Genomic DNA, 27,265 nt, shown 5'->3' on the forward strand with positions numbered 1-27,265 from the left:
TGGTTTTGAAGCTATAAGCATAAAAAGAACAGGAAAGCAATAATTAATATATTTCTGTGGGGAAGTATAATGCCGTGGTTGAAATTCAAAACATTACCTAAAATTATAGATATGAGGTGAGTAGTCATATAGCAGGGAATGTGCCAAATGCTTGAAAGTCATTTCAGTTGACAGTCAGTCTCACCACCTTTGCATTCATAATTACATGGGTGATGACCTTGGATGTTTTCGGTTGGATAGAAAAATCAGATTGCTTTTCAGGTTGTCACGGTTATAATGGTAACTGACTATTACTCAGGTATTACTCAGACCTGTGCATAATAGAAAAAAGGAACCCCTTATTTCCTCATCTAAATGCAATGGGTGCCGAACACTTGGGTGAAGATCTTTGGAAGCAGAAATAAATTCTTAGATGGAAACTTTAACCCAACACAGTCACTCATCTTCTTGAAAGCTGAGGTTTTTCAAACCAGTTAGGTTAGAATGGGTGGCAGAAAATCTGAATATTCCCATTGAAAGATGTGAAACTATGAGGGAGAAAACGATGACAGTAAAGAAATCCAAGCTAATGTGACTCTATTGTATGTGTGTGTGTCTGTGTATGTTTCTTTGAAAATTTGGTAGATATTTTGCTCGATGATGCTGGTGATGCAACCGGACATAAAGATGGCCGCAATGTGAAAATTATAGTCTCCATAAGCAAGGGCTACGGTCGAGCAAAGGTATTTCTTTAACCTTAAGTTCTTTATTACTAAAAGATGAGAATGACCATGAATCAAATAAGTATTTGTCATAAATATACTATCAGCGGTGTTTGTCTTGGCATTGGCCTAATCTATTATAAAAGCATGAAAGTTAGGGACTCAAAAGAAATGACATCATCCTATAGGTAAAAATGTGTCTCAGTATGTCATGTTCATTCACTGAAAACAATATTGGTTGTCAGCCACTCTCATTTCTAAAACCAAAAAAGCACATTGCCTTCTTTGACATAAACATTTTGTCTAACTAAATACAGGTGATATTTATGATGTATAGTAACATGTCGCTAGAACTTCCAAGATGGTCTTTGTACAAAGAAGAGACTATAAGTTATATGGCTCTTCTAAACACTGGAAAGATATATCTTATTGAACTCAGTATGACAAATTCATTGATGCTACTTGTGTGTATCATTTTAAAGCAAGGTCTTAGATGATGAGGCAAATATTCTAATTTTTCTGGAATCAAATATTGCCTTCAAACTGGCAATACCATTCTGACCCTAGCCTCTTCTTGAAACTAAAACTATTATTTCAAGTTGAAATTGTAGTTCAGTGGCCAAAAACACAAATTTTTAAGTATCCAAAAAATTTTTATCAGACAGAGAAACAAAAAAATCTTTAGAATTTTAAGATAATTGAAGTATTTAAGTTTGAAAAGTGAGCTAGCAGTTGTGAAGTTTTACACTGAGCGTGTATTGCAAGAATTCTAATGCCATAAACTTTCTGCTTGAGCTGCAGATCTGTGCCTGAATTTCCCAAGTGGGTCTTTATGTAAAAGACTGTAATAGTCTCGGTGAAGCTTAGATAGTCTAATGATCTCTGATTTAAAAGCAGCTGCTTAAAAGCACTGTATGCATGTCCATTTTGATTCAGTTATAATAACGCTGTAAAACAAGTTTTCTTTTTCAAAGTAATTCTGAAAGATAATATTTTTGAACATTGGAAAGTAGTTGTCTTAGTCTTCTTGGGTTACCATAACAAAATACTATAGATTGGGTGGCTTAAACAACAGAAATTTATTTTCTCACAGTTATTAAGTCCAAGATCAAGGTGCTGGCTGATTTGGTTCCTGGTGAGGGCTCTCTCCTTGGGTTGCAGATGACTGCCTTCTTCCTATGTCCTCACTTGGCCTTTCCTCAGTGTGTGTACTTGGGGAGAGAGAAAGAGATCTCTCTACTACTTCCCCTACTTAGAAGGCCACTAATCCCATGATGAGAGACCCACTGTCATGGCCTAATCTAGCTCTTATTGCCTCCTGCTGGCTCCATTTCCAAATACCATCAATTGGGGGTTGAGGCTTTAATATATGAATTTGGGGGGGGGGAACACAAACATTCAGTCTATAACAGTAGTTACAAAATACGAATGGTTTGCTGTGAATTTCTCAACTTTTTCTGTAACCGATATTGGCTTCAGGTTATATCTAAATAGTGCTGATAATCATTTACCCTTATAAAGTTAAATGTTGCAGTTGAAGAAATTGAGGCTCTGAGCCAGCTAAGTGGCTTGAACTAACATCACATTTCTTAATTACATGGTAGATGTTGTGTGTTGTAGAATCCATGTCTTCTAACACCTGACTCGGTTTTTTTTCTACCACCTCTTAAGGACTATGCAAGTTGGTGACTAGAATCAGGATTGTGATATATCAACTGTCTAATTATATATACTGGTGTCATGATCACTATCTCATGTAACCATTCCAGTCAACATAAAAACGGCTTCAGTTAGACTATAAACTGAATTGCTTACTTTTCTAATATATGTAGAAATTCCTCAAAATTCCATCCTACAAAAACGATAAATTTGGGACCTTTGTTTGTATTATAAAGGAGTTCTTTGCTTGACAAAATGAGTCCTGTAGGATTCCCTGGCAAGTTCCTCTAAATATTGAATTTTCTGGTAAATTCAAAATGGGACCTGTGTTGTGAATATGTGAATGCCATACTACCATGGATAACTTATTTTTCAAAACTGGATTGGATTTTAGAGATAATCTAAATAAAAAAATAAACTGAGTTTTGGACTTAAAGATAAGATCACAAAAACATTAAGATGAGGCTCTAGGACTCATGATATAGTTCTGTTCCATCTCTGTCACCATTTCCTTCCTACCAAGTTGCTTCTCTTCAGGAATGCACCCACTGCATTAAAACGGAAGACTTGTTCTCTCCTGGCCCTTTCCCTTCTACTGAACAGGTCATGAATCAGTTTTCCTTGACCATACTACTTCATCTAATCTCTTTCTCTCTTGTTTCTGTTGCTATCCTGTTACTTTGTTAGTTAGTTTGTTTGTTTGGTTGATTAGTTTGTTGGGGTATTTTGTATAATCCACTGTGTATGTCTGTTATTATAAAACCCATAGGTTTAATATATATTTTAGTGTTAATCACCACTAATATTAATATTTTTTAGTAGAAGATATCATAATAAAAAAAAGACACACAGTTGGATTTTATCTTGTTTTATTTTGTTCTTATTTAGGATCAGAAGTCTCAGGCATATTTGATAGGATCCATTGGTGTCAGTGGAAAAACCAAGTGGGATGTCTTAGATGGTGTAATTAGACGTCTCTTTAAGGTAAGTTGTGCAAGACATCCTGATATTAATTTTCAAATGTGTTTCATTTTGGATGCTTCCCTTAGCTTTAATGGCATAGAGATATCTGCTTTTCCTCTCCTCCATCCTCTCTTTATGCTGTTTGATATTAATAGTTCTTATATTACCCATTTCTAAAATTCTTGATAGCTAGCTTCACATCCCCATGAGTTTTGTATTTGTTGTAGAGGAGTTGGACCTCTGTTTTGACTTTCCTTTTTTGTGTATACCATTTCAGGAATATGTGTTCCGAATTGATACATCCACTAGCCTTGGTCTGAGCTCTGACTGCATTGCCAGCTACTGTATAGGAGATTTAATTAGATCCCATAACCTAGAAGTGCCTGAACTGCTGCCTTGTGGATACCTTGTCGGCGATAATAACATCATCACTGTGAACCTGAAAGGTAAAAATAAAAATGAAAAGCACAGTTGTATTTTTTTTTACCAACATTTCTTTTCTTTTCTTTTTTGCAGTTTCCCTTCAAATTTTCATATTTGAAAACTATGTTAACCACTTTGATAATTTTGATATGATGTGACCTGTATTTATATTTAAAACACTAAAATCCTACTAAAAACACAAAAATCCAAGTAAATGGAATTCTTTGAGTTTTGAGATGTAATTTTGAAGTTTCTCCAAGACTCAGAAAAACAAATGTGATTTAGCAAATTTCAGTTTTCTAGATTTTCTCCATTATCATCTTAGATTTAGGGGAGACTCAAAAAGTTTATTGCATATTCCAAGGTAATATATTCATTCTTTTACCTTTAATTTAAAAATATGTATACCCAGTAAGTACCCACTGGGGATAGAGAATGGAAGTTAAGAATCAGGGATGAGAAATTCTCTTTGCTTTGAATAATGTGACTAATTCTAGGCAAATGGAATATCTAAAGTATACTTGTATCCATAATTCCTTGTTCGTATATGTTAAAGAGTCAGAACACATCTCTATAAACTATGGATTAATAGAGGGATTTGTCAATATTTGATTTTATGATTAAGGTAATTGGGTGAGTAAAAGGAGAAACTGTTGCTCTCCTTCTTAATTCCTTGCCAAATACCTATTACATTTATATTCTTCAAAAGCTTAAGGGGTGGTACAGCTTGGATGTATAATGAGAGCTAGAGGGAAATAAAGAGGAGGAAAGAGGAAGAAAAAGAGAAGAACATACACACTTTTGTACTTTTTATTTTAATTTTTACATTTATTCTTAACAAAACTACCACCTTCAAAGAGAAGGAGGATTTTATGATAGAATTCATAGTAATGCTTCCATCTCTCTGTGGAAACATAAGTGAGAAGCATGAAATAGACAAGGGAAGTCTAAGCAAAGAGGAAAAAAACTTGCTTTCATTTGGATGTTCACTCTGCCTTACTACTGATGTTTTCTGTCTTAAAATAGCAACACACGTGGGATCGAAATGTCAAGGAAGGTGTCTTGCAAGGACTGCATTCCAATGGCTAACAAAGCCCCGTTGCCAGTTGACACTATATTTTAATTTCAAGGTTATGTAGAACAATAAGCCACACTCTTCCCTTTGTTTCTCCCTTCAGGGGTAGAAGAAAACAGTTTGGACAGTTTTGTTTTTGATACGCTGATTCCTAAGCCAATTACCCAAAGGTACTTTAACTTGTTGATGGAGCATCACAGAATTATACTCTCAGGACCTAGTGGTACTGGAAAGACCTATTTAGCAAACAAACTTGCTGAATATGTAATAACCAAATCTGGGAGGAAAAAAACAGAGGATGCAATTGCCACTTTTAATGTGGACCACAAGTCTAGTAAGGTAAGTCACAGACTCCTAAGACAACTGCTGCTATTTATCCGTGTCTTAAGAAACTAAGCTTTAAGATTATATGAAACTTCCATATTGTACATGGAAACATACCCAGCTCTTCAGCTAAAACTAGAATCTGGTGAATGACTAAACCCTATTTCATGAATTTGAACAAGACTGCTCAGTGACATGCAGGTGTCAGGTATTCACAAGCATTGAGAATGGACAGAAGAAAAGGACAGAGTCTCTGTTGTCTGATTTCTCATAGACATCCATTTAGGAAGTATTAGAGCAGAAAGAGATCCATGCAAATACCATAGAAACAAGAGGCCATGACTCTTCCTGCAGGAATCAGAGCTTTATAAAAGCCAATACTTGGTCTAGGTCATAATAAATAAGTAGGAATTAACTGGGATGTTGCAGCAATGGGAATTTGGGTGTAATTAATATATTCTAAGCAGAAATTCTGGGAACAGCAATTTGTTTACATCATATTTCTATAGGATTTCTGCTTAGGAACCTTAGGAAGTTGAACAATATTCCATTTCACCATCTGCTAAGGTTTAATGTACCATAATCATCCTGAATGCTCTCAGCTCTTAAATAGGCATGAGGGGCTATAAAACCCAGCCAGTACTTTCGTATATTCGGAGTGAAATAAAGAATCCTAAAAAGGAAATAGTTGATGCCTAATATATTCCTAACACTGGACTATTTTTGCCTATAGTTATTCATTTACATTCTCGATCAGTGCAACCTAAGGTTCTCTTAGGAAACTACATCTGTTATAAGCAATACCTTGAAGATATCCAGATGATACTGGGTCACGTTGTTTTTCCAGAGATAACCTGGTTAGATGATCTAAACTGACCCAGTCTCGCAGAAACCTCTGGCCTGCAAATTTTTAGGAAAGAAGCATGACTCCCAAAAGCAACCCAAACCCACTGGATTCTTGACATAAACAAGACATTTAATTTAGTGAACAAAAATTTCTTAAAGGAGTAATTCATTAAGTCCATATCACTGACCAACTGTGGGACCTAGGGCTGATTGTTGAATTTCTTTGTGCCTTAGTTTTCCCAGCTGTAAAATGGGAAAAAATAGTGGGGTTGTGGTAAGGACAAAATGAGTGTGTATCTCTGTGTGTGTGTGTGTGTGTGTGTGTGAGAGAGAGAGAGAGAGACAGACAGACAGACAGATAGAAGCACAGAGAGGGAGAGAATAGTACAAGTAGCAAGCACCACCTAAGGGTTGCCTGCAGTTATTAATTATAGCTCTTGGTTCCCAATACTGTAAGGTTTTCTTACACAAATACACACAGACCCGTACAGACCACCCACCCCCATCACATACACGGATCTTTGTTCAAAATTGGCTTATATGTATTTTTCAAGGAGAACAAAGGTGTGTATAAAGCATGATGGGATCTCTTAATGTGGACTCAGTACAGCACATGAATTCCAAATGTTTCTTTGGAACTCAGCACTATTCGGATTGTGGTTGAACCACCCATTCTCATTTCAGGTAGAGAGAGACATGGCACCTGAGGCAGAATATTGAACTCTTCTTTAAGCAGAAGCAGGAAGAGTGCAGTTGTTTGCTTCAGCCTACACCTTTAACGCCTCCAGTGAATTCTGGGTCTCCTCGTAGCTTTATTTAAAAGCTTTTAGCACATTTTGTTTTCTTTTCAGCCAAAATGATGAAAGAATTGACATCTCTTAATTACCCTCAGTGCTCTCTTTGGTGTTTCCTTAATGTTGATGTGACAGAACTCTTTAGAAGTTACTTCTGTTATTAAAAAAACAAGTGGTTGGAAGATAGGAGAAGAACAGATTTATTAGAGGAAACAGGCATTTTGATAAAGTTGGAGAATCACTTAAAATCAAGTTCTGAATCAGATAGATTGACTTGGATATAATTCGACATGCTAAAATAAAGTAGGGTAACTTAACTTTGGTTCTAAAATTTGCCTCACTCCAAAATATACTGTTATATATAGTTCTTTTTATTTCAGTTAAAAAAAATGTTTAGTACTTGGAGATATTCTTAATCAATAATAATTTATATGTCCTTTAAAATTTGATCAAATATATCCAGCACTCTTATTTTCTACTTTTTCTGAATAAAATCACTTGTGCCATTATGAGGTCAGTTTAATCTTTGTTATTACAAACTGATGAAAAATAAAGCTTGCCAAGAGCCTTTGAACAGAACAAATGATGCTAGTAAACAGTAATAGGAAGAAATCCATGGACAAATCACATGGCATTCATCACCAAGAAAGCACAAACTACAACTAACAAATGCTTATTGTTTCTTTAGGTTTGTAAGATTTGAATGAGCTGTCAGTAATGTTGGATACCAAGTCATGGCCAAAGAATTTGACCAATTCTTGCCAAATTGTCAGAGAATCCACACTTTATTTTCGGGGGGTTGATTGTATGTGAGAGTGGTATAGAGAAACGGGGATGACAGGTTGGGATTGTAGGAGGGATGCTACCGAGTGTAGATTTACTTAAGTAAAGGGTGAATGAGGTACGAAATAAATTCTTTTCCTGAGAAGTGGAACTGTGTAACTGCTGACATGCTTTCTACTATGCCTTCGATAGCTCTGAAGAGACAAAGCCACAAATCACTCACTGATTCCAAAAAAATCCAATAATAAACCATCAAATGAAAAAAATCTTCTCATGTTTTTGTTCCCTCTGCATTTTACATTCTTTTCCTCTTCCCACTCTTCAAGCCCTCTCTCGAGTTGCCAGCTGGAATATTTTGATTGAAAGCAGGACACATAAACAATTACACTTTGTGACATTTGATATGGTGGGCCCAGAAGGCTAGAGATGGATTTAGTAAAGAATATGTGGCCAGCTGAAGCCACTTGGAATGCTAGGTGGGAAAAGATCAGAAAGCTGGACTTGGCAGATTCATTTTGAGTGTGTCTGGAGTCAAAATCAGAGATAGCAATGATCAATAGTTTTTATATAACTGCTATGTTCTGTGTATGTTTTCAAAGCATGGGATTCATCTCATTATCAATGTCCATCTGATAGATAGACCTGTTTTTTTCTGCCTGATTAGATCTTGGACATGAAACTTCTAATGCTAATGTATCAGTACTTCAATCTAAGATTTTACCCCGATTAAGCTAGAGTGGGGATCATGAAGTGATTTCAAAGAGGTTTGAGAAAACTCAAGTTGTATGACCAAATTATTTGTGTATGGCTGTTTCTACTTGTGACTGGTCCATAGTTTTCATTAGATTCCCAAAGGGATCTACTACCCTTCTCAAGATGAGAGAGGACCACAAGAGAATCTAATGGCCCTCTTTTTCCAAAATCACCCAGTGAATCTTATTTACCAAATTCAATTCAAACTTCTCCCCCTCCCCTTCTGCCTCTCCCGCCCCCCTTCACCTCCACCTCCTCCTCCTCTCCCCCCACCTCTCTCTCCCTCTTTTGATCTGTATATACTAAATTGCTATAATTGATCCCCCCTTTCTAGAAATTGTTCTGATTTTCATGATTATCATTCTCTCCTTGTCTCCTTCCTACCCTCTAATAAGCTGATGCCCAGTGCCTTTCACTGACTGTTTCTCCTTCACCTTCCAGTAAATGAAAATATTCCCCAACATTCTGTTCTCTCCCACTTCTGTTCTCATCTGGATGACTCCCTTGTTTCAACTTGTATTGGCTCCAATTGGACACTATTAGCCATGCCCACTCTTCCATATGGTAGGCATTTCTATTAGCTTACAAGTATGTTTTCATTAGCATACTAAATATACATGTTTAGAAATGCCAGTTTCAATTCTTGTATATTTGTGATGTATCTGTGAAAATATATCACAAATCCATCTTCTTTCATCCATCTCTATTACCATTACCCTCCCACCCAAATAAACACTCTGTCACTTACTTGGACTATTGCAATTGTTTACTAACTGCTTGATTTACAACTTGCATTAAATTCCCCTTCTCTCTCTGCCTCTTTATCCTTGCACCTCATGGAAATAGAATGTCTTCTATTCATTCATAATTCTTCTTCTTTCATAATTAAAAGCTGACCACATTAAAATCCTGCAGTGTTTCCCCACTGCTTTCTGCTCTAGGTCAAAAATCTTCCCATACTTCTACTATTCCTCTTGAGTCCCACAGTGTCTCTTGGCTTCAGCAATTTCAGTGTTCTCTTGACTGGTTCCTCTTCCTCCTTTGCAATGTACTTACCACACTTTGAAATCATGATTCTAACTACATCACTCAGATCCCCAGAATAGTCAGTGTTTCTTCACTGTCAGTAGGAAAAGTCCAGTAGTCTTACCAACCATTCAAGGTTGCAAACTTTCCTTTCCAATTTATTTACCAGTCTTTCACAAAACATATACTACTGGGTTTTTCCTACATGGATATCATATTTTTATGTTTCTGCCATTGTTCTTCTCCATCTGTGAAGAAAGCTCTTCTTCCATTTTTAAGCATCACAGTATTACCTAATCTTTAAAATAAAGGGTTAATAGCAAATAATACTGCCACCAGAAAGTCTTTCCCAGAAGCTACAAGTAATCTTGACATGCTCTGAACAAAATCTTTGGTGTATATTCTTTTGAGGTAACGTATGAGTTTTCACTGTGAATTTTAGTTATCTATATACATGCCTAACCTATTCCGGGCAGTAAGCATCTTGAATGCGTTTTCCATTTCTAATTAATCATCCTATCCTTCACATGTATGTTTCCTTCGATAAATAAATTTCTCTACCCTGGGGAAAACAACAACATATGAATGGTGCACATGTTTATATAGTAAAATCCAAATTCCTCTGCATGGATTCAAAGTCTTTTCGATTTCCCCTTTCATGGAGATCACTACTGCCACGGACCATTTCTCTTGCAAAAGCAGAACACCAATATTTCTCCCAACACATCACACACTTGTATCTTCCACCTCTTACACTTTACTCTTTATTCTTCAATTATACCTCCTACCCTCATACCCTCTTGTTCTATGAACCTTAAATCTGGATTAGATGCCTCTCTTTAGTTTTTCTATAGTGTTTTGTGCATTTCAGTTATCACACTGCCTTGAGACTCACTTGTTGGCCTGCCTTTCTATCAACTCTAATGCCTGAATATAGAAGTAATCTCTAAATCCTTGGTGCCAGAGTACCTGGCACATAGTAGGCGCTTGCTAAAGCTGTGTTGAAAGAGTAAAAAACTACATACTTATCATTTGGAATTCTATTCATTATTCAAGATCCATCATGAAATTGTTTTTTAACCCTGCTCAAGATGTACAAATTGAAAATGTCATTGTAAATATGCAAATATTATGGAAATGCTCTTACTGATTAGGATAATTCTAAGAAATCTAATTATATTTCTGGCCTACCCATCTGTGAGAGCAATCAGTGAACTGGTTATCATATTTAGATTAAAAGCTATTAGAAAGGAATAATATCTGTAAAGAACCAAGAAGCTTAATAAATGCTAAATGCTAATGTTAAGTGACCCAATGAAATATAACACATTTTGTCTGTTGTTATAAATTACAACAATTGCAAGCAGATAATAAATAAATAACAAATCAACCACCAACCAACCAACCAACCAACCAACCAACCACAGTTTTATTTGAGTCCCAGGGCTGTATTTTCAGATGCACCTCATCAAAATGAATTGGAATTAAAATATTTAAAGTCTTAATGGAAACTTAGGGGTGCCATTTTAGATTTAGTCTATACTTGAAATTATAAGGTTTGCTAAAATCCATCTTTATCATTGTAATACCAAAAACAAGAATGAATCTCAGAATTTGTGGTTTATCATAGGAGCTCATATCCAGAATTCTTTTTTTTTTTTCACTTTTCTTCCAGGGAGAAAACAACTGAGAAATATGTCCTTGTGTTTACAGCTTTATATTTACTTCAGGTGTCCTGTACTGGCTTTTCTCTTTCCTTTAAAAGTGTATCCTCTCAACATTGTATGTTATTTTGCTTTGTAAAATAAGGTTTTATATCAATGGAATGATCTGTGAGTTTTAATCAAAGAACCTGGATGGAAGACAAAATGTATCATTCCTAAACTATGAATTGCTTTCCATTGGTATAAATTTCTCATTGATGTATTTGTTTTCTTTATTTTTTTAAAGGAATTGCAACAATATCTAGCTAACCTGGCTGAACAATGCAGTGCTGATAATAACGGTGTAGAGCTTCCAGTTGTAATAATTCTTGATAATCTTCATCATGTGGGCTCTTTGAGTGATGTCTTCAATGGTTTTCTCAACTGTAAATACAACAAATGGTATGCTTGTGAAATATTTCGAGTGATAAGATATGAAAAAATGGTGATCAAATATGCATTCTTGTGCCTTTATACCTTTTAAGACGTATAGTGGATGCTATTAATTTGAGAAGCCTTCATTACTATTATACCATATTTCCAAAGAACCTCTACGTGTTCATTAGAACATCTACTTATTCATTTAACAATGGCGTCCCAGGCACTTTTATGGCAACATTATTTACTTGATGATGTTAACTTCTACAGGTATGCTGAAAGTCTGGGAGACCATTATCAATGATGGAATGTTTGAATCAGGGAAATTAAGAACAAGAACGAAGCTAAAGAGCTCTTGTTTCACTCTTAGTCCATAAAAGTTTAAATTCAACCTTCCTGTAGAAATAATTTTAATACATTCAGATATACCTCTCTCCACTAGTGATTCTAATTTTTAACTATTTACATGAAAGAAAGGGTTAAAGTAGGGTATAAAAAAAATCTGAAAACCCACTTAAGATTCACTATAGAATGGCCTCTAAAAAAGGACATATAAGAACAACAACATAAATGTTAGTTTTAATGGTGCAAGTAACCCCGTTATCTCTGCTAGAGATTTTTTAAATGTTAAAAATTAATCAGCATAAAATAAATATTGAAACAAGAATACAAATTCTTTCATGTTATTAAGAACCTTTGAAATAATTATGAAACAAAAAAAGTTAATGAATTAGATTATAAGCACAAGAATCATAAGATGTTGGAGTGGAGTGAGATCACTGTGATTATTCTGTCTAATCTTTTCATTTCATAGATGAGAAAACGTGGGATTAGAGAGGGAAAATGATTTGCTTAGGATGCCAGATCTGAAATTAGAACCCCAAATCTTAATTTCCAGTTCAGTGATCTTTGTCATTTTCCAACCTATCACTACAACATTACCCTTTTACAGCCTAATGTTAAAATGGAAAAATCCATATTTATCTAAATTGTTTTCTGAGACAATTTTAATGTATTAATCTCTCTTACCGTTAGTACATATAAATTTTCTTTTTTTTCCCCAGTCCATATATTATTGGAACAATGAATCAGGGAGTTTCTTCATCACCAAATCTAGAGCTGCATCACAATTTCAGGTGAAGATAAATTGAATTATTTCATATTGTCTCTTTTCTGTTTGCTTTTGGTTATTGCTTTTTCCATTTGTACATTGACAAATCCTGCCAGTGGTGACCTGGGGTGTGAAAATAATTCTCACTTCTTCTGACACTCTTTCTCAAGCAGACATTTTGTGATCCTCAACCTGTAATCAGAAGTGTTTCTTTCAAAAAGAAGAAAAAAGAAATGTTTTTTCTGCTGACTATGTCACTGGCTAAAGTAGAGCACTTTTTTTCTAAGTGTGAGAAATGTGAAGACAGTTCCTATTTCAGGATTTGTGATTCTCCTACAGAAGAGTGCTCAGCCTGTACATGCCCACTCACTGCTGTGACGCACATGAGCTTCTCTTTAGCTCAGAATGAAAAGTTAGTTACAGTATAGCTCTAATGCTAATAGACCTTCTCATCCCTGTGATCATTAACATATGGCCACCAATTAAATTAGGAACATTATTACTTTATATTGGAAAGAGAATCACTGTGGACTTAAAGTTTAATTTATATAAAAGTTTAATTTATATAAAAGTTTAATTTATATAAAGATTTCTGAGTTTGTATTTTTTTTCTCTCTTTTTGTAGGTGGGTGCTGTGTGCAAACCACACAGAACCAGTGAAAGGCTTTTTAGGCAGATATCTTCGAAGGAAACTGATAGAGATGGAAATTGAAAGGAACATACGCAATAATGACCTAGTCAAAATTATAGATTGGATTCCTAAGACATGGCATCATCTCAACAGTTTTTTGGAAACACACAGTTCTTCTGATGTTACCATTGGTGAGTTCCAAAATTGCAATATGCCATTTTCCAGGAACTACGTGTACGTGGTAAAGATGGCCAGATTGGCGGGCAGAAAATAACAAGAGAAGCTAATGTTTTTCAAGCTTCCAAAGATTTAAGTTTTCATTTTTTTTTTCCTTCTGAAAGCTTGCCTTCTTCCAAGCTTTGTATAAATATTTCTAATTAGATTCATTTTGTCTGACTATTATGGTTTACTAAGATTTTACTGACATCAAATAAGTTTAATAGAGACAAATACCTAGAAATCAGATAACCATTTGAAATAAATTGTATCTGTTTAGAGTACCTTTTTTATGCTAAAAACAAATATTAGTTTATGGCTCATATCAAATATAGTTGTGAGAGAAGATTTTAGTTAGAGGTAATTTAATTGTTTTACATTTTTCATGAAGACAAAATTGTTTGAATTATTTGTCTTGAGTTGGCATAAAGATGTTTGTTTTTGTATTCCTTCTTAAATTGCACGAAAAATATGTCCCTTTCCCATTGCGGTGGATCATAAAGACATACTCACTAAAGACACAGTGTAAATTAGAAAGAACAATTCTATATTTGTGATCAGAAGACCAAGGCAGAGACCCACTTCTGCAAATAATGACATATTTTATATTTGACAATTCATTCCAGCATAGTTTTGTCATTTGTAAAATGGGGCAGATTGACTGGATTATGACCTTTCAGGTTTCTCCTAATGCTAAAATGTTATGTTTTAGATTAAGGTTTTAGTGTAAAAAGAAAGGAGGGTCCTGGAGATTGGGTCTTCAGTGAAACACACTTTAATAATAGTCAAACTGGCCAAGATTATAATTTTCTAAGAATCCTATAAGAAACATTCCCCCCAAATGGTGTCTAAATATGGGTTTAGATTGCTACATATAATGGTTCTTAAAAATGTTATTTGTTTCTTCTCAGGTCCTCGACTTTTCCTTCCTTGCCCCATGGATGTAGAAGGTTCTAGAGTATGGTTCATGGATCTCTGGAACTATTCTTTGGTACCTTATATTCTGGAGGCAGTGAGAGAAGGTCTGCAGGTAGAGTACTCAATTTTCTTTACTGTTTTAAAAAACTAAGTGAAAAAAAATCGTCCTTTAAAAGCAAAAATAATTCATTTCTCTGAGTATTTGTGCAGAAAAATAAAGGCATGAACTATATAAATATAGTGGTAAAGTTTGAAAGAACAAATAGTATACACTACTTTTTTTCTGTTCTGAGAATAAATATGTAGGAGAAAGAGAAAGCACAGTTATTCCAACAACTACACACTGAAGGCCAAATTTATTGCCATAGGTGTTTACAGACCTGTTGGGTTTTTTTTTAATATTTATTTATTTATTTATTGGCTGCACTGGGTCTTAGTTGCAGCACCTGGGATTTTCGTTGCGGCACATGGGCTCTTTGTTGCAGTGCGCAGGCTTCTCTCTAGTTGTGGCACGCAGGGTTATTAGTTGCGGCGCGAGGACTCTCTAGCTGTGGCACATGGGCTTAGTTGCCCTGCAGCATGTGGGATCTTAGTTCCCTGACCAGGGATCGAACCAGTGTCCCCTGCATTGTAAGATGGATTCTTAACCACTGGACCACCAGGGAAGTCCCCAGACCTGTTCTTATTAGATAGCTAGTTAACTGCGCAGTTCTACATCTTATGAGAAAGGCATGTTTTTATGGACCTTGATCATTTATTCTCTTCTTATATAATCTGCAACAAGTAGTTTTTGCTTATAGTTTCCTTGCTTTAGGATATTTCTTTGTTTGAAGCCCTTTAATGTCACATGTAAGATCCTTTACTGTTTATGAGAGTGCTCTAAATCTAAGGCATTTGACTTTTTAAAATCTATGGCAGGTTGGTTTAAGAGCACCCCTGCTGTTCCTGTCATCTACCTTGCATCGTGAGGCCCTGCAACCACCCCTTCTATTTACTCTTCTCTAAGAAGTCGAAATATATCACTAATAAGAAAACCCTTTTTCTTCAATAAAATATATCATCCCTTTTCCATCAGTCTTGATTTTTTCCTTATATTGAAGTTGAAATTTCATGAAATTGTAGAATTATAAAACTTACGTGTGAATATTTTAAGATTGATATTGTATAATTACCAAACTTGTGGCAGAAAAATCCAGTCATCTTTACAATAACTTAGCTAAGATTTAGGCAGTTTTTTGCTTAGGCATCTCTATTTCTGGTTATCACAACTGCTGCTAGAATTAAGATATACTTCATGCTTTTCACATTTTGTCATCTGCAATACTGTGTTAAGTCTTTATTTTACTGTCTAAAAAAACTGGTTTTCTATTTTACTTCATTTCGCTTCCTTTTACCATCATGCTTTCCTCACCTAGTAGAAGGGCATGGCAGTGATTTAGAACTATCATATTATGAGGATGATCTGAACATTCAGAGGTAATGATCCTAGAGAATGCTATTAATTGGTTCTCATCCATATTTAAATAACTCAATTTCATATTTTTAAGGGTATAAGCCAAACTAGCCCCAGAAAGTGTCTCCAACAAAATTAAAGACTGTACCAAAGGTTTTTATTTTTCAAGTATAACATAGCACATGTCAGAATTCCTCTAAAACTATTATGCTATGTCAGATGTGAGTTGGGGCTCTTGATTTCAACCATTTTTACCAAAAAAAAAGAAAATATATATATATATATATATATATATATATATATTTATGAAAATGTATTTAAAATATTCACAGTCATAATTTTAAAATAAATATTTAAATGAATTATTTGTTCTCTATATACTATTTCAATATTAATAAACTATGATCCAAATCTTTATATATGAAATTCTCCTTATTTCCTATTCATTTGCTAATACCTAGAAAGAATTAGAAGCGTTTTAAAAACTCAAAAACAATAATACCTAAAAATCCTTAGATCTCATTGTTTTAAGTACAAAGTATTTTTAATATTTAAATCAATATTATTTATAAAACACTGTCCTGAGAATTATCATACTATAAAGCTTCCATTTAAACAAAGGCATAATCACTAAGGTAATACCAGTTTCCCAAACTGAGAGATACTTCAAAAAATTTTTTTGAGGAGGGATAAAAAGATCTCAAGATTTTTGCTGTGGTTCTGGATGTTTAGTAGTAGGTTAGTGTGAAAGCTGGTTCAACCATGATGTAGGGAGTAGCTGGGGGTTGGTGGGGGGGGGGGGGTGGTGGCAGGAGGCAGGAGGAATTCAGCACTTGGAGAGAAAAAGGAAAACCCTTTGGTGAGTAGAGAGTTCTCATTTCTACTGAAGGATATGCTGGAACAGAAGTCTGTTGGCAGATGATGTTCTTGGGATGGTCCATATTTGACTTCTGGAGGAACAGGAAAAAAAGGAATCACACGTCATGAACCATTTCCTTGGATCTCCTGGCAACAAAGAACCATGAATTGGAACAAGAGGTGGAAAAACAAAGCATGGTTGCAAAGATGAAAATCTGAGTTGAGAGGAATAGAAAAATCTCTCTTCAAATGAAGGCTGATGCTTTGATGGGGAACCGTATGGGGAATACCCTTTACCAGATGTTCTAGTTGAAAAAAGCACTGGTGATGCACTGGATTCCAATTTTTATTCTGATGATTCTATCTTTCTTGAAACGTCAACAATCAGATTATCTCCTTCTGAATGTTTAAATTTCATTTCTTTCAATTCTTCTTCTATAGCATCTATTTTACTCTGAAATATAGAATTGAGCCTGTTTAGCTTTTTATTGGTCACCCCCAATTTTGCTGTCCTTGGTGATTCTTTAAAAGGCTGGCATCTATTGATTCTACTAGACTTTCATATTTTTTTGGTAGCATTTCCTTTCCAAGGATTATACACTTTCCTTCAGTTAGTTTAAGTTGTATAGCAAGCTATGTTTTACATCCTCTATAAAGTAGATTTTTAACTGAGAGAAATTTTCTGCTCTAAAAGAAGAGAACTATTAAAAAAAAAAAAGAAAACTAGCCATTGCCACCCCTACCATCACCCCCTAAAGAAATGCACAGCTATCAGGACCTGAACTTTTTTTTTTTCTTAAGGCAAGCTGCCACAACGTCATACAACTTCTCCAGGAGAAACTCAAAAGACAGTTCCAAGGCAGCCATGGGCTTTCATGGCCTCAGTGTCCGCCATTTTGCTTTTGTCTCACTGAACCGCAAGAAGCCACATAGAACACTTCACACTGTGTTCTGTGCCATCCAGGACCAAGATGTGTATACACCTAGTAACCAGGATTGCTCTCAGTGGAGTAGGAGAGTCCATTAAAGAACTAGCGTACCCATGTTACCGTCCTCTTAATTTTAACTTTTCTTTCTGTGCCCCTGTTGCTTATACTTTTTTTTTTTTTTTTTTTTACCAAGTCCCATCAACCTCTTTCTCCTCAGTGTGCCCTTCCCAGTTTGGTTTTGGCTTTGCTTTCAGCTTAAAAATTCTTTAACATCGCTTGGATTCATCTGCCCTCTACTCCACTGCCAGTATTTTAACCAGGCTTTATAATCTCTTTCTATTAACTTTCTCCCTCCATATGAGTTCTGACAAATCTTTCATTTCCCATGGTTTTCCTCTTTTACTAGTGGCCTTATAAAAAAATATCTAAAAAAAGTTTTAATAGGAAGCAGTGAGATTATAGAGGAAGTTAATCTGAGGGAAATGGTTGTCGGAGAAAGGATTCTTATTTTCAAGGAAAATTTGAGTAGAATGAAGTAGACAGAGAAAAGAAGTCTCTTTCATTCATCATCTTTCCAAAGTGCACTTTAGTAAAGAAAGCTATTTAGTGTCTAGCTTTTTTATTTCTCCATTACTGGAACTTTCCTTTCTCAATGATGAGCTTTCTTTCAGTTTGTAAAATTACTAACAAAGATAAATGTGGGCAGCCATTTCTTCATGTATTTAAAATAAAGCTCCCTCATGCTCTCCCCCAAATGTTGACAATCTATCCCAAATGTTCAGCTTTATTTTGTCTCTAGCTTTATTTTGTCTAGCCTTCAAGTTTTAAGTGAACTATAGAGAGAGATATACGTTTAAAATCTGGAAAATTGTGTATGGACACTTCATTCCCCTGAGTCCCATAAGAACTCAGTGTGCAAAGGAATCAATCAATTAGTAGTCACCTTTTGTACTGAATAGAAATGCATTTTATATGTGCTAAATATGTGATCACTTTTTAGATGTATGGGAAACGAGCACCTTGGGAAGATCCCTCAAAGTGGGTGCTTGATACATACCCATGGAGCTCAGCATCTTTGCCTCAGGAGGGCCCAGCATTACTTCAGTTGCGACCAGAAGATGTTGGGTATGAGGGCTGCATATCCACAAAGGAAGCTACAACCTCAAAGCACATTCCACAAACTGACACAGAGGGGGATCCCCTGGTAAGAAGCTTATAGTTTGATTCTTCCTGTATAATCTTGACTATAGTGTGTGGTCATTAGTATTTATGCATCAGAGACATTAGTTATCCTAGGTAATATTTGAAACTGTCCTGATATTGGTACTCAGTTTTAAAATTTTTACCTTTTGCCTACTTTCATTGGGTGAAACTCTTAAAATGAAAGACCAAACTCATATGCTTAAAAATAATCAAAAAAACACTGAAACCAGGCTGAACTCTGCAGCCATAATTTTTCTTTTATTATGCAGAAAATTGTGTAAATAAATCAATAAATTTTAAACATTCAGTACTCAATTCATTAGGTATGTAAGAGAAAACTGAATTTTGTTCTAAAATGAAAGAAACCAAAAGAATATAATCTAATGTATGCTTGAAGAACTAAAGAATGTTTTACATGTATCTGACTAAATTTAGAATTAGTCCTCTGTTGGCAACAGTAGAGAAGAATAAACTGACTTGAAATCAAAGGGACGTTATTCTCTGCCTTGCTCAGTTTGCAATCATGGAAGGCTTAATATAAGTCAATAAAACTCCAAAGTATGAATACTCTGAAAATATTAAGTACATGATGTTCTTAGTAAAATGACTTTTCTTTTGTATGTATTTTTTTATTTTTAGAGATGACTTTCCATAGACTGGTATCAAACGTAATGTGTTTGTTAGCTTACCATTCTCTTGACTAAAGGGATCACTGGGAAACCAATACAGAAAGAAGACATGCTGAGATAAAGGTTGTTATGTTACTTAAAACAAACAAAAAAGGAAATGATTAAAATCATAATCTATAACTGTACCTAAAGACAGAAAATGACTTGCTGTCTTGTGGAATACCCTTATACCAACAACCCTGACATGTATATGTCGTCATCATTTCAGCTGATCATTCTGAACATTTTGGGGTTTATATGTGAACCATCTGATGAAGTTTCATGATTTTTTTCCCAACGAAATGCACACACACAGAAGATTTTGCATACTATTTCGAAAAGTTCCATAAAGTCACAGAGATATATACATTGACCTACTTAGAGCCCAGGGTTCTCTTATTTAGGACTTTTGGTCTAGGCTATAAACTTCTTAAGGGCCTGGACTTGTATTTTTATAACAAGTATCTGGCCCTTTAGCTCATACGTAGCTAGAAATCAACAGTGGTGGTGGAATTGGTTTGAATTCTGCATAATTGTGAGCAGACACTAAGTAATTCCTGATAGAATTATTAAAATGTAATAGAGTAAAATTAAGCCTTAGAGTACAAATATGGGTTATTTCCTCTGAATTTTTTTTATAAATTCCAGTTCTCCCTTTGCAGTTTTTAATACAGTTCCAGATAAAGGTGAGGTGTTAAAAGGTTTGTTTTCAGGGTTACTCTACAGAGTATGGGACATTTACGGGATGTCCTAAATTTTCCCAATTCCCATAGTCCTGGTCAGCTAAACCCATTAATCACTCCTTTCCCTGGCTCAGGATGCTCTTGTCTTCTAGTATGGAAAAGAGATCAGGATCTCCACATTCTGAATGAGAATCTGGGTAAAAAAAATCTCTGATTCCTAACCTGCTGTTCACCTAAACATCTTAAGGAACAAGGGGTTATGATATCTGACATGTTAAATGACAAAAACCTTATCATCTAAAAGTCTTTGAATTAGGCACATTCTGATAGAGAAGTAAGTATCTCTCTGCGTTTATTGCTCTATATTTTTGTAATTATTGACATAAGGTAAAAACATATTTGCAGTCCAATTAAATCAGAAAAAAATCTACTATTTAATGTCAGTAATATATTTTTGAATCTGAACAAGGATGCAAGTGTTTGGCACATCTTACAGTGTTTAAAAATATAATGTGTATTCATCATCAACAAACTCATTAATTTCATTCATTCAGTAAATATTAGTAAATAATAAGTATGTACTCAAGGCAAAGACCTGGTGATCAGAAAATAAATAAGATCTCATTTCTGATCTTAAGAAGTTCACAGTCCAGCCATGGAGAGAGACATGTATATATATGAATTATAGTAAAATAATGATAGAAGTATATCCTAGATAGATATATCCTAGATAGAGTTGCGAGTCTGTTGAGGAAGTGATTAGGAGAAAGCTCCAGAGGAGGAGAGGCTTGAGCTAGGTCTGGAAAGATGAATAGAAATTCATCATGGGGTTGGGTGGAGAAGACCCAAAATTAAGAAAATAGCACGTGAAACGTGATGGAACAGTACAGTAAAGATAATGAGTTTAGGGAGCTGTATACAAATTGTTGGGATTAGAACAAAAGGGACGGGAGGAATTACAGCTACAGAAGTCTGCAACTGTAAAATCATGTGAAGCCTTGTTTGTCTTGTAGGAAGTTAAAATTTTATCACACAGACAATGGGGAGCCACCAAAGGTTTTTGAGCAAGGGACTTATCTCATTAGATTTGCAGTTTATAAAGATCACCTTGATAATAGAATAGAGGGCAGATTAAAGGAGAGAGGATGGAGGCTGGGAGACTAACAGATGTGTAAATACCAGGGATGATAAGGACCTATGGAGGTGTTACAAATGTAAGACATTATATTTCTCACCCTGGGTATGGGAAAGAAGGAGGGGGGAAGAGAGGAAGGAAGTACTTTTGTAGAGAATAATGATCTATCCGAGTGACTACTGAATGGTATGGAACCTTACCTCCCTCTTGTAATCTCCTTTGACTTGAATGTACAAAGCAACCCTATGAGAAGGCAGAGTAAAGCCTTCATATGTATTTATTATGAATCTGAGATTCTGAACTTATTCTAATAGAACGTATTTACTATATGGCACCATTTTCAAAAATTAAGACTTTAATAATACTGTTATTACACGGTAAAACTTTTACAACAGTCAGCATTCAAGTGATTTCAAACATTTGTGACTGAGATAGAAGCACAACCCTTGAAATCATTTCTGCTCTTGGAAGGTGCTCAAAACACAGTTCTCTTTTACAAATCATCTTCACCCAGATGCTTGAATATACAGCCGCTACTAATAAGGGAGGGATTGACAAAAGAAAGGAAAAAGGGAATATGAATGTGCATGAAGGTAGGGGTGTGTGTGTGTGTGTGTGTATGCACTCAGACGCACGAAAGAGACAGAGAAACAAAGAAGAGAGGAGAGAGAAACAGTATATTGATGGAGACATTTAGCTTTTTGACTCACTGGATTTAAGAGGTTATCACCAACTACTTTAATTTCGTATCTTTATGTAGCTAGTTTAATAAATTCAGGGAATTAGACAAAAAATTATTTTGAAAAATATTGTCCTAAAGAATATTAAAATGACTTTAAAATATGCTATAAAATATGCTATAACTGTAGCTTCTTCATCAGAAAGGCATCCTTGCTGGAATTGGTAATTACCAGTTTGTCATTTTATTTCACAGGTGTTTTTTGAGCACACATTTTACGCTGAGCATACAAGCATGCAGAGCCTAACATATGACTAAGGAATCCTTTTTAGATTTCTCCTTTCTTTGGGATCAGATTCCCTATATTTCTGAGTTGGAAAAAAAAAAAAAAAACAACTTTGATTACATTATGAAATAGCAAAGTTAGCGCGCATTAAACAATACAAAGATTATTACAATTTACAGAAACCCTTGATAAGAAAACAACCCTCCCGAAGACATGTGCCATTTTTTCTGTGCTTTCTAAAACTGTTGAACCATTTATTCATGGTTCACTTTTAAACAGTCTTTCTTTTTCCATCCCTACCAGTGGATCTGCAGATCTATCAAAATCCAAGCAAGGTGGCTGCCTTTTATTTTCTAATACATGGAAATGCTAGCTGTCTTTCTCCCCAGCTGCTTTCATGCCTACGTCCCTTTTATGAGAACAAACATTGCCATTGTCCTATAAGGCTGGGAAACTTGAGACAGCCGCTCTTGTTCCAGAAGGTGGTTTTAGTTTTCAGTGAGATATCCATCATATTTTAGCCAGACATTCAACAACCACAGAAACTTGACAGTGATTCTTCCCTTCTCCCTCTTCCAACGTTCATGGTCGGCTTCATTTGGTCACCTCTCGAGGTCAGCTCCTAAGCAGCAGATGGGGGGGCTCCATTCCACTCCATCCCCACCTCCTCTCCAGGGACCGTGTCCGGGAGCCCATGCGTGCGTCTGCCTGTAGGAACATTCAGGACTTTCAGTTGTCATTCAGTGCTTTCTGCTTCTCGCAGCCAGAAAGCTGAGCAGCTTGGTGTACTCTCCAGCCACGAGCCCAGATGTCCAGCTGTGATACAGTTTCCTTTCCAGTCTCCCTGCTGGAGCTGTATTCATTTACAACTGCAAATCAAAGACTTACCCGGAGGCCCTATTTTGTCGTTATGGTTTGCTGTTGTAGTCATGTTCGGGAGAAACAGTGTAGGAGCCAGGGGCAACTAGTAAAAATCTAAAATTTTTTTCCGTTTCCCTTGGAGGGGATGAGATGGGTCGTCCGTGTGGCTCGGGGCCGTGTGTTTTCTGGGACTGGCTTCCTCGATGCATCATCGCCTCCATCGATGTCTCTTTTTCTTCCTTCAGATGAATATGCTAATGAAACTCCAAGAAGCAGCCAATTACTCGGGCACACAAAGCTGCGACAGTGATAGCACCAGCCACCGTGAAGACGTTTTGGATTCGTCTCTTGAATCTACCCTCTAGAGGGTGAACAAAGTTAGGGGAAAAGACTATGCTTTAAAAAAAAAAAAAAAAAAAAAAAAAGGTTAAAAAGTAAGGTATTTTCACTAAACCACTGCCAATATGAAAGCGCCCTGACCCAGGGCCGTGGTCTCCAAGGAGGCAGTAGAACTAAGTTTGAACTGCCAAGATGCTAAATTGACACGGAAGCGTAACTTGCTTTCCTTTCTAGGCATTTTTATATCCGTGGAGTGATGTAAGGCTCCATTACTCAACTGGAAAGGACCCTAATGACAGGGCAACTGAATAGATTGCACATGGGATTAGCCAAACTGGACTTTCTGTTTTTCCTCTTTAAAAGTTTACAATGCAGACCTTTTTTTTTGTTGTTGTTCCTTCCTTTGGTTTCCTCTGAGGGGCTGTTCTCCCCAAGCAGGGTCCATTCTTCTGATCCTTCCAAGCTCCTTTGTGCCACATGGTGCTGGTCACGGAGCCCCAGTAGTGTTTGTGTTGTGCGCTCACCCCATTTCCTAAATGAAGAGGCCAGGCCTCCGCAAGCACAAATGGAATTGTGCAACCCCCAGGGAAACACTGCTGTGACAAGCTGGAGAAGTGCCAGTGTCATTCAACTGCCATGATCACAGGATGTGCTCCACCCTCTTTTTAGTGTCTGAGTCACGGGTTTGAAAAGGTGGTTTTTACCACCGTGGTCTTTTTAAACCACCTGCCCACTCCCTTAAAAAGAGTTTTATACCAATTATTAGTCAACACTGATAAAAGGCTTTTTTAGGGCTTTATTTGTTTGAGCCTTGTCAGTGAAAAGAAGCAACATTTCCTATGGTGCTGTCTCACTGCCTTAAAACCAATTTCTACAACAGTTTAACAGTTGGTTTAAATCCTGAACCATTGGTAATTGCCACTGTCTTTTCATTTACAACACCGGTTAACGCAGTAGCCATCTCTCTCTAGTTTTGTGTTTGTTTTTTGAAGAAATGGATAGGAGAAAGATCAGTATTTTTACCTTGTGAATAGATTGCTTTGCCTCTCCTCCAAAATACTCAAGTCAACCCAGAAACCCTCTTTGACTGTCACTTCAAAGCGAAGCCATGTGGCTAAATTTCATCCAGCTCTAGGGGAAAGAGTTTCAGAAGGCGGGAGATTGTGATTTCTTATCCAGCAGAGCTGGAAGCAGTAGATGCAGCATGAGCACAACGATTCCGCTTTTCTCCCCTATTCTTTTTTTTTTTTTTTTTTTAATTATTATGAGTTTTGAGCATGTTGTTTTGATGGATATTGTTGTACATGAGAAATTCAGCATTCGAGAACACTGATGCAGTGAAGTCACTGTGGATGAGGAAGCGTTTATACTGTAAAAGGACGTTAGATTTGCACAGTCTACTGGGTAGGTATTGTAAATAATCATTTTAAAAACTTGCACAAATCGAAACAAACACACACACAAAAATTGTATTTTATCCTGTGGATGTTAAGAGATGTTTCACTTGCTGAGATTTCCTGTACATTGCAAATACAGAATGCAAACCCTCAACACTGTTATGATCTGGTGTGTTTGTCCTGTATTTACAGTTGTGATGACCATGCAGGAGCTATCAGTGCTAGAGTGAGCATGCTTCAAAACTGTCCATGAAGCCAATCCATTTTCGGAAAAGTAAAAATGTCTGAAAATGCATCTGTCGTGGCAGGCTTTCAAGAGAGTGCATGAAAACTGATGGGAGTGATTGGAGGAGTTCCCACCACACACAGGGGACAGGTTTGAAATTTATCAACCCAAGGGCTAGGCCATGGTGTAGGCTTGTCCCATGCACGTGAAAATGTGCTACTTTCAGGACGTGCAATTGGTGCTACTCTCTGTGACCACCCACGGGTCAGTTGCTGTAGAACAATAACAACACGAGACATCTGTGCAGTTGTCAGAATGTCACTCAGTCTATAGGTCCTCCACGGTGCTATTGCCCTAAGGGAAATCGGAACTGAATTTATGCACATAGAATGGTCACCCTGACTACGAAGCCTCAAACGTGGATCACATCTGTGGTGAAGCATCAATATATGTAGCTGGATGAGTGACTAGTGGCCCTTGTATAATATGTGATCTAAGAAAATTGCTAATCTTTCCCTGCCGTTTTGAGAAACACAGTCCAAACACGATCATAAACAAATTCCTGCAATACATCCCAGTAGGTCCGCCTAGTTTACAACTTAAACTAGTTTGTGAAACATTTGTCTGTATACATTTTATATTTTGTACATTTTTGATGTAACATATCATGTAAATAGAAACAGTGAAATAAATCATCTGAAAAGTTTTGTAGTCTTTGTAAAGCCCCGACAACAAGTACTTGGTGTCAGTGGACATAACTGGGTGATGTATTTTCTATTGGTTGATTGTTCCTCTAGCTTGTAAACCAGCTTGCATATATTTTTTTGCAAATGTGCACCCTGTATCTGTCTAAATTATTACTTTGCCATTAAAGTGGAATTATTTATTGACAACAAGGTGTGGCGTCTATATATGGAGAAAATTGAATAATTATGCACCGTAAGTATCAAGCTTTAAAATGTTGCTTGTACTATTAATATGCCATAAATAGGGATGTATGTGAATTTTTATTTTTCATTTCTTGTAGAAAGGACCTCATAGCTTTTAAGTAAGGAAATAAATTGAAGGCACTAGGTATATCTTTTTAAATGAAAAGTATTTATTCAGTGAATATTTTTAGAAAAGTCTGACTAGTCTACCTAAATGGTTATAAAATAAGCATTCATATAAAATAAAATGTTGATATTCACTTAATTATTTGTTTTTATTCCATTAACTCTTTTTTTTAAGCTTTTAGCTCTAAAGATGCTTTTAACATAAAATATTTTTTCTGGTGGTGCTTTATTTTTAATAGAGATTATAAAAAGAAACGGAACCCCGTTTAAAATGAGAATTTTTTCAAAGCACCTCAGTCTCCAACCCCAGTAATTGGAATGTTCATTTGGGTACTCTAAGTAGGGTTTTAATTCTAAAAACAGGAAAATTAGAACAGTTATTGAGCAAAAAAAAAAAAAAATATATATATATATATATATATATTAGTTAATATGGGTCTAGTATCCATAATGGATTAAAATTTAGGAGATTGGGAAATTTCCACAATTCATCTTATCCAGATAAACACTGAATTAATTCAAAACTGGAACATAATTCTGACACATGCAACATCAGGCTGCATAAGTGTGAATCCCAACACTGTCATTCTTCTCTGTGTGACCTTGGCCAATTTACTCACCCTCTTTATGCCTAGTTTCCTCACCTATCAAATGATGATCAGAATAATACCCATTTCTCAACAGATTACTGTGTTGTTCAGGGGTCAACAGTATTTTTAAAAAAATTTTTAAGAGTGCATCTTTTAACCAAGTTTTCTCATTTATAACATGGTGGTAGTAATAGTACCTACCTCATAAGGCTGTTGGTAGCAGTGAGTTTAGATCTGTAAAGCACTTAAAACAATGCCTGGCACTCAGGAAACTGAATAAATGCCAGCTGCTGTGTTAGCACTGCCATTATAATAAATTAATAATGTCAGTAGTGTAACAAATACTCTCAAGATTCAATTTGTAAATGTATTCATGGTAATATTAAAGTCTTATGAAAAGTAAGTCTTTCATCCAGTTTCCTAATCTGTAAAATGGGATAGTTATAGTATCTACTCATAAGATTGCTTTGAAGATGAAATATTTTATTTATTTATTTTAGATATTTTCAATTTTTTTATTTTTACTTTTTAATTTTGTTAGAATATAGTTGAGTTAAATGTTGTGTTAGTTTCATGTATATGGCAAAGTGATTCTGTTA

At 35.7% G+C, this 27,265-nt stretch overlaps 1 protein-coding gene across 5 annotated transcripts in view; it reads left to right on the forward strand.

Moving 5' to 3' along the window:
• Positions 1 to 25,882, forward strand: part of NAV3 (neuron navigator 3) — a 584,734-nt gene extending 558,852 nt beyond the window's left edge. For all 5 annotated transcript variants that reach the window (XM_059936568.1, XM_059936565.1, XM_059936566.1 and 2 more), the window contains 10 exons: positions 625 to 722; positions 3,249 to 3,344; positions 3,601 to 3,769; positions 4,925 to 5,160; positions 11,298 to 11,452; positions 12,493 to 12,564; positions 13,165 to 13,361; positions 14,298 to 14,416; positions 18,545 to 18,748; positions 23,305 to 25,882. In XM_059936568.1, the coding sequence (XP_059792551.1) occupies positions 625 to 722; positions 3,249 to 3,344; positions 3,601 to 3,769; positions 4,925 to 5,160; positions 11,298 to 11,452; positions 12,493 to 12,564; positions 13,165 to 13,361; positions 14,298 to 14,416; positions 18,545 to 18,748; positions 23,305 to 23,424 (1,466 nt within the window). In that variant the 3' untranslated portion in view covers positions 23,425 to 25,882. The remainder of the gene's footprint in view (positions 1 to 624; positions 723 to 3,248; positions 3,345 to 3,600; positions 3,770 to 4,924; positions 5,161 to 11,297; positions 11,453 to 12,492; positions 12,565 to 13,164; positions 13,362 to 14,297; positions 14,417 to 18,544; positions 18,749 to 23,304) is intronic.
• Positions 25,883 to 27,265: the final 1,383 nt, after the last annotated feature.

The sequence above is a fragment of the Balaenoptera ricei genome, chromosome 10, assembly GCF_028023285.1.
Source record: "Balaenoptera ricei isolate mBalRic1 chromosome 10, mBalRic1.hap2, whole genome shotgun sequence".
In the NCBI taxonomy this organism is placed as follows: Eukaryota; Metazoa; Chordata; class Mammalia; order Artiodactyla; family Balaenopteridae; genus Balaenoptera; species Balaenoptera ricei.